An 18,081-nucleotide genomic window follows, 5' to 3' on the forward strand; every position below is an offset into this window, starting at 1 on the left:
ATAGTCGGATCCAGTATTTCTGGAGCCATTCGAGAGACTCAAGGTCTGGGTATCTCAGCCTCGGCCGCATACTGCAATACTTAATTGTTTTTATCATTTAATTGCTTTGACCATAAAATAGTGAAAAATGCTGTTTCATATAGTCTTCAATAGTTATAGCATATATTCCATTTACAATGTTATAAAACAATAGAAATATCCAAAATTATTGCATTTGAAAATCTGGATCTGGAACTTAAAGTCCACTGACTTTAGTGATCACCCTGAACATGAGGTTGACATTTGTGATTGTGAAATGTTGCAATAAAATTTGGTTCATCCATCATCAGGTCACGTGACGAGATAGATGTTAAACTACGATGGTGAACATGTTAAAAATGACTTGAGCATGTAGCTGAAAGCACGCACTGCACCTAAATACAGCCACACAGAGTTGTTAACACGACTGTAGACTCTTAAGACTTGTTGCTTGATAAATGACTGTGAAGTTAAATAGTTGATTAATTTTCTTTCAACCTACTTATCATTGCAGCTCTAGTTAGAAATCCTCACAACCCTACAGAGGACTGAGAACCGTAAAGCTCCGATCTGCACAGATGTGACAGTTGTTTCAAAATCAAAGAAAAACATTTCGGTTGTGTTCACAGACTTCGTCATTCGATGACTAACGTCAAATTTGTTTCAATAAAAGCAGAATATTGTTTCATTATTTCAAAACCTCCCTTACATGTGATGCCACTGACATATTCAGAGCAAAAAAGGCATACAAGAGACCTCTTTATTGAATTTATTAAGTTGTATTCAGACACTCAAAACTGATCAGCCCATCACTAGTAATGCTGTTTAACATCATTAAAATTCATTGAGCTGTAAGAGAGACCACCAGTAAGGTTAATTATGCTACCTGCTTATAGCTGTAGGTTAGCAAGTCCAATACAGTCCGTCATATAAAATCGAAGGGCAGTCATTAATTAAAACATGATCAACACTGTGCAATGCAATAAAAGTTCCTTTCAAACATGACCATGGACCATTTCTGAGAAAAGTAACAAGACACCAGAGAGGGATTCTGTTAATAACACTACACATACCTAAAAAGACCACCACTGCTTAACATTTGACCAGTTTGTGACAAGGTCTAGGATGAAAATCAATAAAAAATAAAAAGCAGGCCTATATTGAACTGTACAATTGTTCGGAATCTCTAGACAATTTCCTGGCGAGCTCGCAAAGCTCTGCAAGCTGTACTAAAGGAGGAAGAAGACAACATTGCAACATTGCACCCTATAACAACATTAGAGTATATTTTTTTGTGACAATGGGTAGTAGTCAAATTTTCAGTTTGTGTGCTGTCTGATCTCTATTCTAAAAACAATCCCCTCCCCCCGTTTGATTGAGATCACCCAGATTGATGCAGGTTGACTACTGGCCTGAACAGAAAAACAGCAGGTTAACAAGGACGAAACTTTTAACAAAGAACTACGTTCAAGTCTTTTGCAAGACAACTCACAAAGAAGGATGTTCAACAGTCTTCAAGTTTGCTGTTGATTTTTCTTTTCCACGTTAAACCGTATCAGTGTCAAAATTTAACACGGGACTTCTGTGATGGACTTGATGTCGCCGCAAGCATGAAAGCGTTTGTTAAATAGCAAAGCCGAATTTAAAAAATCCTGTCATAGCGGCCTCGCGTTGGCCTGAAGGTGTTGGTTTCCTGATGTTCACGCACTTCCAAAACTCGTTGTTCAATATGATGTATGGCAACGTGACAGGCCCGTATCGCTCAACAGATGGTCGCACATAATGGGGAGCCAGATGTGTATCGAGGCGGTTTGTTTTCTATACTCTCCCCAAAAAATGACCTTTTTGTGTATTTTCCAGCTTTTTCCACACAAAAAAAATGGACAGTATTAAATTTATTTTCCGCACTTTCCATCAGGAGTCTTGGACGAACCTGTCTTCTTGTGTAACAGATGTGAGGCGGGAGGGATTCTTGCACAACAGTCCTTTCCTGGCACATACATTGATGCCTCACAACAGACAGTCTGAGAAGCCAGGCGTCTCAAGATGGGAACAATTTGGTTTTCTTCTGATTGTGAGCATAACTTAACCCCCTGCACACAAAGAGTACTACAGGCAACACCGCTCGCATCCAGACGACCCTGTGAAGTGACAAATGAGGCTACACCTTCTCATCAGCAAATCACACTTGGAAATTCACACACGACGCACTCACACGATCACGGGTTTCTCGCTCACTCATCTTTCTTAAATGGGGTTAGTCTTCCAACTGAATAAGAGATAAAAACGTGTGTTTTTTTTTTTTTTTTAGGCGTTGTAGTGATACATGCATCCATTATACTGATATACACTTCTTAAAAAAAGTTTAAAAAAAAAAAAAAGAAAAGAACATCAACAAAAAAAAAAAAAAAAAAAAAAAAAGGTATTAGAAATGCAGCTATACAGAGTCTTTTAGCTATTCCAGGGGGAGTGAGGTTGGCGGTCAGGTCTGACGTCAGGAAGCCGAGGAGCCTGATGTCCAGATGTTCAGTTGAGAAGGGCGGGGGGGAGGGGGGAAGCAGAGGGAAGGGGGTGTGTGCGGATGGGGTTGGGTGAGGGGTGAGCAGGTTAGTTACTGCAGCAGGGACGGCTGGTGGGCTGAGCCGTCTCTGTCAGGTCCACCCCCCGGTTCCGCCCGCTGCTGGCTCCGGTCGCTTGGGGCTCGTTCTTGGGTAGCTTCTTTGCTGCAATGACATAGCAACTAGATCAGTGACGACGTCTCCACAAATAATCAGATTACCCCACCTATAATGGCGCCAAAATATATTCTCAGCGGTAGTGTAACAGCGAATCCTCTCTGTTTGAGTTAGTAGATTACATGTATAGGAACTTTATTGCACTTTCAGATCCTCTTTTCAGTCTGCATTGTTCTTTACAACAACATCTTTGTTTCGTATAAATGGCCGCAAGTTGCAGTTGTTCAGGAATTATTAACAGGTCAGAGTCCACTTACAATTCTTTTCCCTGCTGTACCAAAACTAATTTTGTGTAACATCCCCCTCTAATTAGTAGGGAGGAACGAGTACACTATTATCTGTGTCTGTTCAAAAGAATGGTGCTTGCCTCAAATGCAAAAACCAAAAGGGGACACTATTTCACTGTGTGTGGGAATGCCCACAGATACTCACATTCTGACAAAGACAAATCATTGGTGAAGATGTGCCTATCAATTCTAAATTATGTTTATTAAACCTTTACCCAGATGGCTTTAACGCCTCCAAAAACGTAAGAGCTCTACTTAATATTTGCTTTTTGGAAGCCAAGCGATGTATAGCTTCCACATGGAAATCAGATACACCCTGGCTTTGGAAAAGATCAGTTACACTGCAAAAAACAGGCTTGATAAGTTTTGGAAGATTTGGGACATCTTTTATAACTTCCTTAAGAGAAACAATATGGATGTAGATGGCTGGATTGATGACAAGCTGAATTGAATTTTTCTTTTCTTTTCTGTATTCATTCAATTCTTCTTTTATGCTGATGGTGAAACGTCTATTCATGGACTGATATATTGAAGCCTAAGATACCTCTACAAATAGGCCAATGTGTATTATTATTATTTTTATGTATCTTCCTATCCATACATGTGCCTTGTGTGTGTTTTGTTGCCTTCTGTTAAAAAATGAGAAAATCTTCAATACATACTTGTTTAAAAAAAAAAAAAAAAAAGAATGGTGCTTAAACCGAACGTGGGCATGATTAACGAGTTGTTAATTTAAGCCTGAAATTGATATGGGTTGATCAGAAGTTGCTAAATTCAATGTTTTTGTTCACAATAGTAAGAGAACTATTCACAGAACAAGTTTTTTTTAATAAAAGTTGGTTGTTTTTACAGGTGTGGATACTGACACATTTTACTCGTACTCATAAAAAAGTAGATTATCTGTACCGGATACTCATTTCAACCGAGTACTCACTCAACCCTACTAATTAGTGCAGTTTATGACAGCAAATAAAATCATAAAAGAGAGGAATAAAACACATAACATAAACAAACATCTTTTTATAAGGATCTCTTTATGGCCCGACACACCCACACATGCGTTCCACACTCTGTGCTCGATAAGAAGTCAGGCAACATTAGTGTGGGAGGAGTGTGAGTGTGTAGGGGTTGCAACTTACTCTTTAAAGAAAAAGTGACAAAGAATTGTCATCACTCTATTTGCAGCACTGTTTCTTTACCTCAAACTACAGTTTACATTGTGAGCCGACAGGCCTTATTGAGCAAGAAATCTATGAGATTGCTTTGTGTTAGCAAACAGTTTGCTCTTTAAATGCAAATTGAGCTAAAGCAGGTGCATCCCAGTCCAGAGAATGTATTCTACAAAGGCCACAGTGTCCTTCACGCAACCTGGAGCCTGCATCTCTTCCCCAAATGAGATGGTCTCACCTCACTGAGACCAAAACTGCATGCACAAAATGCATCATCATTTCCAAAACAAGCCTCAGGAGGTTTCCAAAAAGAGTGGCGGGTACAATATGGGCTGAGACATTTAATTTCAACACATGACAATGCACCAAGCTTACTGTAAATATTATATATCCAAATAGCTTCCATTCACTTGTAAACCTGTGAACTCCAGTTGGAGGCTACTAACACAACCACAGTCTTTTATTGTTGCTCAAATGCCCTTCATTGTTGCTGTTACGTCACTTATTTTATATCATAAAATAAATCTAAGCAGATTAGACTCTTCATCAAGACAAGGTTAAAGAGTTAAGATATAAGAGACACTTACCAATGGCCATGAATATCTCATTGACGTTCATAGAGGTCTTTGCAGATGTTTCCATAAAAAGCAAGCTGTTATCGTCTGCGTATGACTGTGCATCCTATGAAAATGAAACAAAGACGTCAGAAAACCATTAGTAATAATGACTTTAAATACCTCAAAGTTTCCATGGATAAAAAAAAGAGTGAATGCAGAGGAAGCAAAGTAGGTAGTTCCCAAGTAGTAGAGGAGATCTGGGCCAATCACACAGAAACATCTGTCATAAATAATAACCAGTCTGTGAATGTTTCACAGAACCTTCAACAGACACAACTTCCAATTTATTTGTCATGATTTCTCCGGTCCTGTTCACATCCTCCAGTTAATTAATAAGGAATTTAAAGAACACAAACCTGGAAGTCCAGTGCTCTCTTGTTTGCGAGATCAGCCTTGTTCCCAGCCAGAGCTATTACAATATTTGGACTGGCTTGTCTCTGAAGCTCTTTAACCCAGTTCTTCGCCCGTACAAATGACTCCTGGCAAACAAAACGGGGGGGGGGGGGTGACTCAGTTAGTGAAAATAACAATAAGATCCATGTGATGGAAAGAGAGGACAACAGCAGCCTTCCCATGATGTCCGGCTCATCTTTTGATCAAAGCTCAAAATAGAGAACCCACTAAAATACCGCTTTTCATGACATATGAAACTATAAAAATGTCTTCAACTCAGGTACAGCACGTTGTACAGTGTGCTATACTGCCATGCAGAGGTTATATACAGTGCACACAGGATTATAATGTGGGCTAAATGCATCATCGTCATTAAAAGATCATCTACTGTACTAAAAATATTTTAGTAAGTTGAGTAAAAGTGTCATCAGAACGAACAATCTCTTCAGGTACATTTTACAAATAGAAAATAGCTGCAGATGTTTTTCAGTGGTAAGACTGTGAAAAGTGGACAGTCGCTGTGTGGAGGTTACCGAGTCTTTGTAATCTAAAATCTATCAGCACATACTAAATACATATGCATTACATTTGAGTGTCTGGATGTGTAGCCTTTTTGGAATCAAGTGATCATTGTAGTGTACATGTTAGGTCGACAGACATTATGGCCTACAAAGCACTGTATTGTTCAGTGATGACTCATCTCTTAATATGTTTCTTTTTTCGGCTTGCTGCTAAGAAAGATTTAAGATGGAAACCCCCATTATCAGTGAAAAACCTGCCAACTTTACTCACCTCATTTGTTATATCGTACACCACAATGGCTGCCTGGGCACCTCTGTAGTACATTGGAGCCAGACTGTGGTAGCGCTCCTGACCAGCTGTGTCCCAGATTTCAAACTTGACTGTTGTGTCGTCCAAACATACTGTCTGAGTCAGAAAGGCAGCTGCAGGGGCACAAAGCAGAGGAATCAATGACAGTTGAACTACACAACACAACACAACACAACACAACACAACACAACACAACACAACACAACACAACACAACACAACACAGAGTGTGCTTCTGTGAAGGTAAAACTTTAAGATCAATGCTAGACAGACACACACGCACGCACGCACGCACGCACACACACAGAGGAGGATTATTTGGTCGACTTGGTCCACATTTCCCAATTTGGAAAATGGGGCCCCAGTAATATCAAACATGTTTTATACTGAACATCCAATATCTGGATGGGTGTTGAGGCATCAAGTATTTACACAAACACATATTTAACCTTTATTTACTCCAGGGTGCTGGTTCCTGTTCACACTGAGTCAGTTACACACACACCTGGAAGCTGCCCAGTACAACCTCACTCTGATCGTTTTGGGGATCATTCTAACAAAGGGTCACAAACCTTTATGCTGTCACTGTCCACTGACCAGTGTTTCCTCTATGGTGATTTTGGAGCGGCGGCTCGCCGCTGTTAAATTTCTGCCGCTACGGTATCAGAAATGGGGCAGATGCACAATGTAGTCACGGTTGCCTTTTAAATGATCCAGCCGGCATAATGCACCCCCGTTGGCTGCCGCTCACATTGCAATTTAACAACAAGTAGAACTATTCAGAGGTTATTGGGGCTGTCCAGTTCAACTCCACATACTGTTGTGTTGATGTAGCTTATTGTCAAAAGTGTTTCTTAAGTCTACTATTAAATAACAGCTCCACCAAAAACGTCACTGCGGTGGGTCCGTTTTAATTGGACAACGTTCAACCAGTCCCTCCAGAAAAACGCGATAACGCAATAGCATAATCAGCCAAAGTTGCGTTTACTTCACACAAGAGCAGTCATTTTCCCCTGTTGCCATGGGGTTGTTCGGACAGGCCTGCCCCCATTGCTAAAAAAGATCCTAGAGGAAACACTGACTAACTGACTGCATCTCTCTAGTTTGGATTTACGAAGACTCTCTTTTTATGATCTGTCTGTCACTTTACTTTACATATTAATACACATAACTCATACTGGACTGATTACCTCAGTTCTAACTTTAATTGTACTTTTGCCTTAGTTGTGCCTACTCTGCCACTGTGAGCATATTTACTTTCTGTGATCAGTGCTGTCTATGATCTGTGATCGGTGCTGTCTATGATCTGTGATCGGTGCTGTCTATGATCTGTGATCGGTGCTGTTTTTAGATTTCACAGATCTACCTGTGTTTTTTTTTTTTTAACCTAAGGTGAGTCTGAAAATAGCAATGCAATGAAATGGATAGAGTTTAATATCACCATACAATATCCAGGAAGCAGTATGCTTGCCAAAGGGCAATAAATTAAAAATTATGCAGATGATAACAGACTGCGATGACCTGACATAAGCGGTCAGTACCAGGAACTAGGGACAGATGTTTGGGAATTCAGCTCACTCCTACAGTTCCCTAGGGACTTTCTCTCTCTCTCACAATTCTCCCTTCTGAGTCTAAAACTAAAACCTCATCTCATTATCCCTCCTTCTCCTCAACTGAATCCTGTATTGTGTGCCATCATGCTCTATTTATCATGTTAAACAACTTTTCTAATATTCCCTATACTCTGACACCACAATGCTGATTTTAATACATTTAGTCTAGACATTTAATAATCTGTTAACCTACTGGGAACTTTTACTATTAGTGTGTACACTTATGATGATGATGTAGATATTTAATCATATTTGTTTCACTGAGTGATTAACTGCAAGCCTCTCCCTAGTAATAAGGTAAGTACAGTATGTCAGTAAGTCTGTCTACGTCATGGCCTTATGAAGATACATACCTCCGATTGTGCTCTCCTGGAATTCGTGAAACTGTCCCTTGACGAAACGAAGTACAAGACTTGACTTCCCCACAGCTGACTCTCCTAAAAGCACAAGTTTGAACTGGCAGATCTTGTTGCCTGCGTTTGGCCCATTGGGTCGTGAAGCTCCGCCTCTACTTGCCATGTCACACTGTCCGGTCTCTTCCTCTGGACGCTGACGTACTGTGAAAGACTGTAGAAAATACCTGAGCAGGAGAGAGAAAAGAAAGTGTCACCGTCTAATATAAACTCTAAATGATTTTAACTGCGTATATTGTTTAGCTGTAGCTTTTGGTAGCACACATCATTGGTACAAAGTTATTTTGTGCAACCCTATTTTAACAATAAGGTTTTTTGTGGAAACAAATATGCAGAAGGCTTGATAGAGAAAAGCTTCTGCTTAACTTTGTAGGTTTGTTATAAAGAAGAAGAGTCCTGTCCAGGTGTGAAGACGATCAACGACCTTCAGCACTTTTCCCAAATTGTGTTTATGAGCAACTCGAAAACTCAAAATGTCTCTAAATAAAACGTATGATAGCTGGTTAATGTTGTAGTTTTTCTTATAACTTAGAAAGGTGGAAATATAATAATAATAAAAATACAATTTCCTCCATTGGGGTGCATGCTTTTCAGAAATAATGGACTAAAAAGCCAGGTAGCCTGTAAGAAACGCTTACACTCACATTGCAACACTTTGTTTGTGAAATTGGCTAAACAATCAGGAATTTAAGGTGTTACAGTTTTATGCTGTTCGAACCCGGTGGCCCAGAATACAATGTGATACAATGACCTTTTAGGGGAATTTACTGTCGTTCATTACACACAGTATCCAACAATAGTTTCACATTACTCGCTCTTCAAACAACAGCTGGTTGCTTGCCATAACTAGCTGAGCAAACATGTGTACCAGGTATAGCCAAAGCATAACCAGGGTTGCGTGCAGAGACTGTAGTGAGAGTGCAATTTGCTGTCTGGTCTTTTTTACATTTTGGCAAACTGATGACGAGCACCCCCCCCCCTGAACTTCTGCTTCCACAGCCGCACACCAACCTGTTCACTAAACCTGAGCGAATCTAACTGCAGCTTCAACACAGGACACACAAACAAGTTGATCAACTGGTGTAGCTGTGTGCAAATCTGTGACAACAAACCTCTGGCAACTCCTCCTTAAAGCGTTTTTTTAAAGTTATGTGAGACAGACTGTTACAAAGGGGATTAGTATGACTCGGGTCTGGGCACATATGTGGGGAAATGTTTCAGGGTTAACTTACAGTTTTCCTTTTCGGCTGCTCTGGAGAGTTTAAGGGAGAATAACAACAACAAGACATTCATCATGACCACCAAGGCAAGTGAACACACCGCAGCATCAGTCCAAAAATAATTACAACTTCGTCCAAATCGCGTTACGACACAGAGATAACCACAAATAACCTGTAATGTTGTTGTTGTTGTTGTTGTTGTTGTTGACTGGCTGCTACCCCCCCCTCCCACAGAGTGTGTAGCGTTAGTGTTCAACCTGGGGAAGTGTACGTACACACTTCATTTACACAACGTTTAGAGAAATGCCACACAAACACAGATGATGCAGCTCTGGGTGTGTGCAGCGAGTGACAGCTAGCTAACCGTAGCTGCATGACGTTCATTTAGTGACCCGCCTCATCGATCGGTGGGCCCCCAACAACAAACAACAACAACAACATTAAAACAATAAAATAACACTAATACTCGGCTAACATGACGACTGATTACTAACCAACCCGCTTGGCCCTTCCAGTGTCTCTGGGCTAGCTACCGTTAGCTCGCCGCGGGCTAACGCTGCTGATCGGGAGGAGCCATTAGCAACAAAAAAAAAAAAAGCTAGCTGGCTAATATCAGCTTATACTCACCTCCTAAAAGAAACAGGAAGCTCGATGATGTGATTGGTGTTCACCGGGTGGGGTATCTGTAGCGGCTCCTCACGGTGTGTCGAGTCTCCAGCCAGCTACAGCAGCGTTATCTCTCATAAAGCTCCGCGATGTCCCTCTCCCACTTCTCTCAACTTCCCTTTTCGCATTGTACGGACGATGATGACAGATCGTATGACAGCCCGCCTACGTATCAGCCCCGACGGACCAATCACAGCACACCATTTATTCCCAGTTTACTGGTATGGGTTGTTTTTTTTTTCCTTCCAAAATAAAATACCAAACATGCCAGTTAAAAGCGTATTTATGTTTATTTATTATAATTTAAAATAGTATTGGAGGCGTATATCGCTGCCCGGTATGTATTAACAGGTCACACACACATATTAAATAATAAAATAAAAAGTTTTCACTTATTTGAATTAGTGTTTTTATATTACTGCTTTTCTTCTTTTTTTTTTTTACTTTAAAATTATTTTTTCTCTCTCTTACTAATCTGTGTATACCTATATTTTACACTCGCTTATGCCAATAAAGCCCCTTTTGAATTTTAATTATATAATAAGAGAATAAAAAAGGGGATTTTGAACTATAATACTCATGGGTAAAATAATTTTAAAAATTAATAAATTAAATTAAATATAAAGAAGTACAAAACTTACTTCTATCTCTAACGTTATATTAATGTACATACTTAGACTCTTATTTTCTAAATTATATTTACTGTTTATATTTTTATTTTATAAGTGTATACCGATATATTTATACACAGATCTATTTCAAAATATACTGTAAGATACAGTAATATAATTATAATTTATTTTTAATGAAAATTAAAGCTGCTTTACACCTTGAGCAGCTGTAACGGACAAAATGTCCCCCCCGAAGATCAATAATAATAATAAGTCATTCTGCTTCTGACTCTGAAAACGATTATTATAGTTTTTAGTCACGCAAATGTCTCACCTAACACCCCCATTAGTGCACATTATTTCTCATTATATAAAAGTATATAAAAATAAAAATACCCTGTAACATACTGTCAGTGCCTGTAACGGCATCTTGAATGTAACCGACCGCCGTTGCCAGGCAACGGAACTCAAACAGGCTCAACGTCCAACGGAAGAATGCGGTGCAGCTTAACGATAGCTAGAAAGTTGTTTTAAAACTTATGTTTTCCCCCAGGTAACAGAAAGGACGAACGATAAAAGATTTAAAAACAATAATAATAGTAATAAAGATACCAGGGTTGCGGTTAAGATGAATATAAATGAGGGGAATGCTGGTTACCAACTGAAATATAAGGTTAGAGAAACATGTCCAAACATACCGAAGGTGAGTCAACTAACTTCTTCCTACTGTGTTAAATGTGTTTTAGTTTAATAATAATAATAAACCGTCGTCTTCTTTTTACACCAGGCAGGGAAACTGATACCTGAGGGAGACAGGGCTGAGAGCTGCTTACAAGAAGTGCCAAGGGTAAGTCTAGTTTTTTTTTTTTTTTTATGTGTGATGCTAATTAATAGTCAGGTGCTTACAAAATGCCTTTTTCACAGCAGCTATTTTAACATGAAATAATTGGGTGAACACAGCAATTATACTGATTAAGGTCCAGTGAGCACAATAGCAGCACCATGCACTCTGTTAGAGTTAAATGCAACACAACCTTAATTGGTATAATAATAATAATAATAACACACCTGTGTTTCCCCTCCTATTTAACATCACAATAGCTGCTGTGAAAAAGGCTCCAATGGATCTTTATCTATAGAGAGCATTCATATATTTATATATATAATAACAATTTTATCTCTGGGTGGCACAAATTGAAGCACAAATATAATTTGAAGCAGCAGACAGCTTTTAAAATTCTCAAGATGCCATGTTCTCTCTTTCTTTCTCTCTTTCTCTTTCTCTCTGTCTGATATCGTATGTCAACATTTTTACATTTCAGCCTCCAACCCCGCCTGTGGTTAGGAAATACCGCAACAGCATCCGTCCAGAACCAGGAGCTATCAGAGTGCACCAGGGGAAGGCAAATGATCCAGATGTCGCCAGCACCCTTGTTCATGGCATCAGAACCAAATCGTCTCTCACTGTGAGTACCACACATGCGCACACACACCTCCTTGTGGGTTGAAGGGGCAATAAAGAGGGTTTTTTTTTACTGCCCCAGATTTGGTGGGTTAATAATTTATTATTCTCCCTAGTGATGAGATTTATTGCTTACGCCTTACACCCAGAAAATGGATATAAGTTGTTCATTTTAATTCCAACAGGGTCAAAGCTTGGTAAATCCTCCCCAAAAGACCTTGTTCCAAAAGAAGTTACAAGACCTGAGTGAAGCACGGTACGCCTCCAGTCGAAAAGCACCGGTGGGCAGGTCACATGATCCGCATGTTACACTTCCCAGCTGGTGTAACGACAAAACTACGTATGGTGTGAAAATGGTTCGAGGTATATGTATGGTCAAAGAATATAGGTTTAAGTCAAATGCTGTAACGTCAACATGCAAATATTCATCTACGCTTATAAAAGAAAGTCAATTCTTCCCTTTTTTTTTCCAGGGTTGGATGTGCGTGAGATTATCAACCCTTCAAAAAAATCCGAGGAGGTGGAGACAGAAGCTCAGGAGGGACACGAGGCTTACATTCGTAGCCACAACGCCTATTTTGTTGGTATGAAGAATAGAAACAAATGTATATTACTCATAATGCTGTTACTGTTTCTACCAACAATCAACCCCTCAGTCTTGATTATTCTGAAATGTGACGTCCAACTTCCACAACGATAAAATCACCTTGCTTCACTCCAGGTGAGCGGATCGACAGGAAGTACAACTTGAGTCACTACAGTAAAGACAACAGGTTTGGGATCCTCACACCTCATTTCAATGATGGCCGTAATCTTGGCAAAACTCTCCACTGGCTGGGGGAGACACAGAAGTAAGTGCTGCAATAAGTGGGCACAAGTGTTGTATTGTTAACTTCCGTAACACTATGTATTTATTCAGTGTATAACTAACTTTAGGGGGAACAAATAATGACAACATTTTGCCGTAGGTTTTACAATCCAAATACAGTTTGGAAGAGGTCTGGGAACAGGGAAAAGATGGCGTTGCAACTTGACAAAACAAACATTAGGTAAGTTTCTGTCACACGTCTTCTGATCAGTTCTGTGAACTCTGACTATAATTTACTGATTATTTACTGTTTAACTTCTTTCTCTCATTATAAATTCATCTTTTCAGGAGAGGAAATACCTTGAATGTTCCACCGGATCGCACCTTTGGAATTCTCTTGACGGCAGATAAATTTGGTAGAGTTTATGCAAAAAAAACGTCTTTCCTGGATTAAAAATTGGATTGTGTATCAGCAGATATTGTGCTGAATGACTGTGCTTGTTTCCTGCACAGGGGTTGGAGAAGTAATCCACTCCACGGAGCCAGGTCAGTATGTGAGAGGCCGAGACCGTCAGCGCAGTCTGATCAACGCAGTGCAACACCACCTCAAGAAGGTCAACTTTCACCACTTCCCCTCCCTGCTGCAGGCGTTCAGACATTACGACAAGGTACGACTGGAATCATGGCTGGGTGACACAACACCCCGTTGCTGACCTATGCTTTCAATCATCACATTTAAAGTAACCTGAAAAAAATACAGTGTTATTTCCACCCAAATCTCTTTTTTTTCTTTTTTTTTTTACATCAAAGAGTAATCAAAGAAATTCCAGCACAGTCCTTTCCCACAGTGGACATTCATTTTTAGTGCAGGTGTAATGAATGACATTATTAAATGCTGCTTTCCATTTAGGCCCCGGCATCATTCATTCATCTTATTGGTTACACCTGTGTTTGACAAGCCAGTTTAAGAGTTTGAGATAAGGCCAGGGTTGTGACACTGGTGTTAAGATGTGATTAAGTAACAATACTAATATAATTCTCCTCTCGCTGTCTCACACTCGTAAAAACCACAGAGCGATTGTTGAGCCTTTTCCTTTCTATCTCTTTATCTAAATCACTAGAAAGGCAAGGGGATGATTGACAAAGAGGACCTGCAGGCAGTGTGCCAACAGTTCCAACTGGGCGTGAGTGAGCCGGTCCTGGATGACCTGATGGACCACTGTGACACAGACAAGGACGGACTAATCAACTTCGTGGAATTTGCTAATTTCCTCAACTGGAAGGACAAGATGCCCATCAACAGTCGAGAGCAACGCATTATGATGAACGGTCAGTTTATTTTGCTGTAATGTATCACTTTATTTACTAAGATGCCACCGGATTGGTAAACTTAGACAGGAAAAAGCTTTTCCAGATCCATTCTCTTTCACATTCAGGTGATTTATGTTTTTGGTATTTTAGACAATAAAAGGCTTAAAAGCCGATGTTGACAGTTAAAGTGACTCAGTTGAGATTTAAGAGTGACGTGGAGGTTATGTGTGGAATCTAATCTCTCAACATTTTCTATTTATTTTGTCTCCTGCAGAGCGTCAGACCAACACAGCTCCAGCCAACATAGAGGGGAAGTCTTCATCAGAATCAGCGCAGCTTCCTGACTCTCAGGCATTGATTAAGCCCGAGGACCTGGAGCCTGTTGAGCCAGGAAGCTCTAAGAAGACTGTGAGGACCCTGAGGCGACTCAGGGCAGTTCCAGATCACTTCGTTACCTCCTCCTCCCTCATTGGGGTTGTCAGTGATGGTCCGCTCACATCAAGTAAGTCAGAAATAGAGTTTGAGGATTTCATCAGCTTCTGACGTTTTATGAGCCCTAATTTAACATATTTTACATATTAATTTCAGTTAACTCCCATCACCTAAACATCCTTTACTCATCCTGTGGTCTCTCTTTACATAGACAGCCGCGCCTACGGCGTCCCGTCTGTGCGCTCCGACCTCCCACCTCCACGCATAAAGAGAGTCAGTGACACTAACAACTACGGTGATATGTCCACCGCTGGAGATCTTCTGCATCCATCAGTTCATGCTATTCAGGGTGTTCACGAGGAACATTTCTTCTGTCCTCGCACCAAGAAGGAGGTACGCACTGTGCACCAGAAGTTTTACCGTGAGGGATGGACCCACATCGAATTTGAAAATGATCATGGAAGATAATTTTATAAATATTTTAATGCAGTTCAGCAAATATCAGTTTTAAACACGACCTGTGTATATTTTTAAATTTGTGCATTTGCACCTGTTTTTGAAAAACAGCATTATGTTCACAGTTGAATGCATGGTTGAGTACTTCAGAAAAGCTTAATATACAAGACAATCTTTCCGGTTTTGTGCTCTATTAGGTATTCAAAAAGCCTCTGAATTACTTTGACTTCATTTAAATTTCAATTCATACTCAGTCAAATCAGGTATGAGACATTTTTAAACCGGATGAGCCCTACAGGTCAGTACTTTGATCTCTGTGATCCCTCTCTGTTTAACTCTCATTCTTTTCTGTTTGGTGGTCATCTGTTCTTTGAGTTTATTCAACTTTTCCACCACAAGCCTGTTTCATAATCATTAGTAATGAAAAGATTGGTCGTTATTAGTGTCCTGCCGCTGCAGTGTGGCTACATAAACTTAACAGTAATAACTTGTGTTTTAATGAAATATGTTTTTTTAAAGTGATACTCGTCCTCCTCTTCACAGATTGCAGAGATCTTCAGGAATGTGGGTGTGAATATTTCTGAAGAGATGTTCGAGGAGACCTGGAAGCTGGCGTCCATGAAGCACCCGGCCGGGGAGGTTTGTGTCGAGGCTTTCCGTAACGTACTCAAGGAAATAAAAGCAATGTAACACTCGAGAGGTTTTAATCGGCACAGTATTTCCTCATCAGTCAATATTTCTCTCACAGCTAGGAGGACACTTTTGACATAATGAAGAATGGATTTCTGTGGCCCAAAGTGTCTGACAACAAGTCATATAGGAGTAAACAGTCATCTGAAGGGTGATTGGCTGTTACAAGGTTTTATGACACAAAAAAAGATGTTTGTTACACTACAATGCTCAGTAACCTCAAAGCAAAAAAAAGGTGTCTTTGTGTCTTTTGTATTTGCAAGTGGGACACCCTTTTTATATGTCTACAGTCGGGAATATAACACATTACTTGGTCATTACATTGTTCTTTGTGCCAGAAGTCTATTTGCTGGTAGGTGTCCTAATGAAATACTAAAAACATCCTCTGCATGTAATGTCCATTACTCTATTGCTATTATTCTGTTCAAATGACATAACCTGTTACTTTATCATGATCGTGGTTATGAATCTGTAGAACAATAAATACAGAGAGGGAACACTCCATAAATGAACCCCTTTTTGAATGGCTAATATCAGACTAATGTGTTTCATCATATAAGCCTTTATCTGAGCATCCTCTTGACCTAGTTTTTCGGACTCTTTTCCGAGTGTTACTGTTCCTGTCTTTTCGTGAATTAGCTGGAAGCAAGTGCGCAGTTCCCGGCAGAGCACACAACCAAAATAGGGTAACGTGAAGAGACACACTCTACCGGCTACACAGCTCTCAATGTATGGACGAACTGCTCCTTCAAGCTGTATCTCAATGGGAACAGCAACAAACAACATGTTCCAAGCAGCCATTAATGCATCATGAAGCACATTGTACACCTGTTCTGAGAATTTCCTACCAGGGGACATACTTGGGTGGGTTTTTTTCCTTTTTACATTTAGACCAACCCTCTTCTGATAACAACTAGCAGGGGGCACATCTGCATGCAAGGAACTGACAGAAACAGACATATTAGAGGTACAAAAGCAGAATGTGTTTATAATTATTATTAATGTTTACTGTGATTAATTTGGTTTGGAGATCCTAGGTAGGCAGTTTAAGTCTTGTTTTGACTTGAGCTGTCTTTGTTCTGGCCCGAATATTAAGGCTAGTTTCTCTCCCTGCACAACAAACAATATACACTCATTTGAAAAGGCTTTGTATTGCTGTCAAGTCAAAGTATTCAGTAGTCAACACATGGTACACTATTAATACCACCACAAATTAGGAGATAAACATGTCAGCAAACAAAAGATGGTTTTTTCCCCCCTATTACATGTCTGTTTATAGAGAATCAATTTCTCTATTCAAATGAAAAATAGAATTTCATGCACAGAAACGGCTCATTTGTCGTGTCAACATGTCACCTTTCTTTAGTTGGAAGCAACATTTCATCTTTTGTTGGTTCACCTAAAATGCTGTGAAACGTTGTTAAATCTTTAGTTGATTGCTTTGGACTTAACAATAACAGTCGGTGTGACCGTGGTGAAAGACCTGCGTAAACACTGAGAGGTGCATTCTCCGTACCTTATCATTTGTTCGGTCAGAGTATTAGATTTAATTTCTAAGCATATTTATCTGGGAATTGTATTAATCAACCCTAAAATGGGAATTTGACAGAGATAGCACAATTAATTTATGGTTCCCTGGAGATGAGACACACACGTAGACATACAGACACGCAGAGTCTCTCAAAGAGGTACGAGGAATTGTTTGCGATCTGTTTCGCTAACAAGATTAATGAAAAAAGGTTGGCACGCAGCCTCAACTGATCTACACGTCAGAACATTACAAAACAGTAAAATAACTAAAAAACCATTAGCTTTTTGTATATTCACCACTTGCTTTTGTTTCCTTGTTAATTTCCATTAAACTGAGTGATGCACAGGCGTGGTAAATTGTTTAATGTGCTCTCACCATATCCATGAGCATATTGACATGTGCTAAGCTAACCGCACTCATTTAATCTCATTACGACTCGGCGAGATGCTCAACTGGAACCAAAAAAAAAAAAAACCCCCCACGCAAACTTCCACAGACCACATATTACTATGCATCAAAAATTAGAATAATCCTCAGCGTATTTCATTATGCATGAATTAGCGGTCGCTAATGACAGAATCCTCTCTGTTTGTCAGATATGTTGTCAACATTAATAATATCGTGGCAGGCTTTAACAGAATGGGATGACACGCAGCATTCAAGAGCCTGTCAGACGTGATGTTTTTGACAAGTGACACGTTTCTGGCAATGACCGCGGGGCTCAGACGCAGGCTGCATTAGAGTTAGTTTAACGGGTGGTAGGATTTGTCGCTGTTGCTCGCAGCAATGCAGTACAACTATTTCCACTTTGGTACAAGA

At 39.9% G+C, this 18,081-nt stretch overlaps 2 protein-coding genes across 3 annotated transcripts; one reads left to right on the forward strand and one right to left on the reverse strand.

Moving 5' to 3' along the window:
• Positions 1 to 773: 773 nt before the first annotated feature.
• rab5ab (RAB5A, member RAS oncogene family, b) lies at positions 774 to 10,111 on the reverse strand. Its single transcript, XM_051406294.1, has 6 exons — positions 9,923 to 10,111; positions 8,016 to 8,242; positions 6,012 to 6,163; positions 5,183 to 5,305; positions 4,797 to 4,890; positions 774 to 2,741 (listed from the first exon to the last, which is right to left on the reverse strand). Exons 2-6 carry the CDS (start codon positions 8,179 to 8,181, stop codon positions 2,626 to 2,628), a joined length of 651 nt encoding a protein of 216 aa, XP_051262254.1. The 5' UTR covers positions 8,182 to 8,242; positions 9,923 to 10,111; the 3' UTR covers positions 774 to 2,625.
• efhb (EF-hand domain family, member B) lies at positions 9,229 to 16,262 on the forward strand. 2 transcript variants are annotated; one of them, XM_051406293.1, is made up of 13 exons: positions 9,229 to 9,385; positions 11,364 to 11,419; positions 11,895 to 12,038; positions 12,220 to 12,397; positions 12,508 to 12,618; positions 12,756 to 12,885; positions 13,003 to 13,083; positions 13,191 to 13,258; positions 13,356 to 13,510; positions 13,964 to 14,171; positions 14,428 to 14,655; positions 14,797 to 14,978; positions 15,585 to 16,262. In XM_051406293.1, exons 1-13 carry the CDS (start codon positions 9,370 to 9,372, stop codon positions 15,729 to 15,731), a joined length of 1,704 nt encoding a protein of 567 aa, XP_051262253.1. In that variant the 5' UTR covers positions 9,229 to 9,369; the 3' UTR covers positions 15,732 to 16,262. The 2 variants fall into 2 exon arrangements, with proteins under 2 accessions (XP_051262253.1, XP_051262252.1); XM_051406292.1 differs by lacking the exon at positions 9,229 to 9,385 and adding an exon at positions 11,039 to 11,275 and having other exon boundaries at positions 11,360 to 11,419.
• Positions 16,263 to 18,081: the final 1,819 nt, after the last annotated feature.

The sequence above is a fragment of the Dicentrarchus labrax genome, unplaced genomic scaffold, assembly GCF_905237075.1.
Source record: "Dicentrarchus labrax unplaced genomic scaffold, dlabrax2021, whole genome shotgun sequence".
In the NCBI taxonomy this organism is placed as follows: Eukaryota; Metazoa; Chordata; class Actinopteri; family Moronidae; genus Dicentrarchus; species Dicentrarchus labrax.

Coding starts and splice junctions, on each gene's coding strand:
- rab5ab (XM_051406294.1), bottom strand. CDS start 8,181: ATGGCAAGTAGAGGCGGAGCTTCACGACCCAATGGGCCAAACGCAGGC. Junction 5,306..6,011: donor TGTACGATATAACAAATGAG/GTGAGTAAAGTT, acceptor TTTGTTTGCCAG/GAGTCATTTGTACGGGCGAA. Junction 2,742..4,796: donor TGAGATATTCATGGCCATTG/GTAAGTGTCTCT, acceptor ATGTCATTGCAG/CAAAGAAGCTACCCAAGAAC.
- efhb (XM_051406292.1), top strand. CDS start 11,201: ATGAATATAAATGAGGGGAATGCTGGTTACCAACTGAAATATAAGGTT. Junction 11,276..11,359: donor CATGTCCAAACATACCGAAG/GTGAGTCAACTA, acceptor TTTTTACACCAG/GCAGGGAAACTGATACCTGA. Junction 13,259..13,355: donor CTTGACGGCAGATAAATTTG/GTAGAGTTTATG, acceptor TTTCCTGCACAG/GGGTTGGAGAAGTAATCCAC.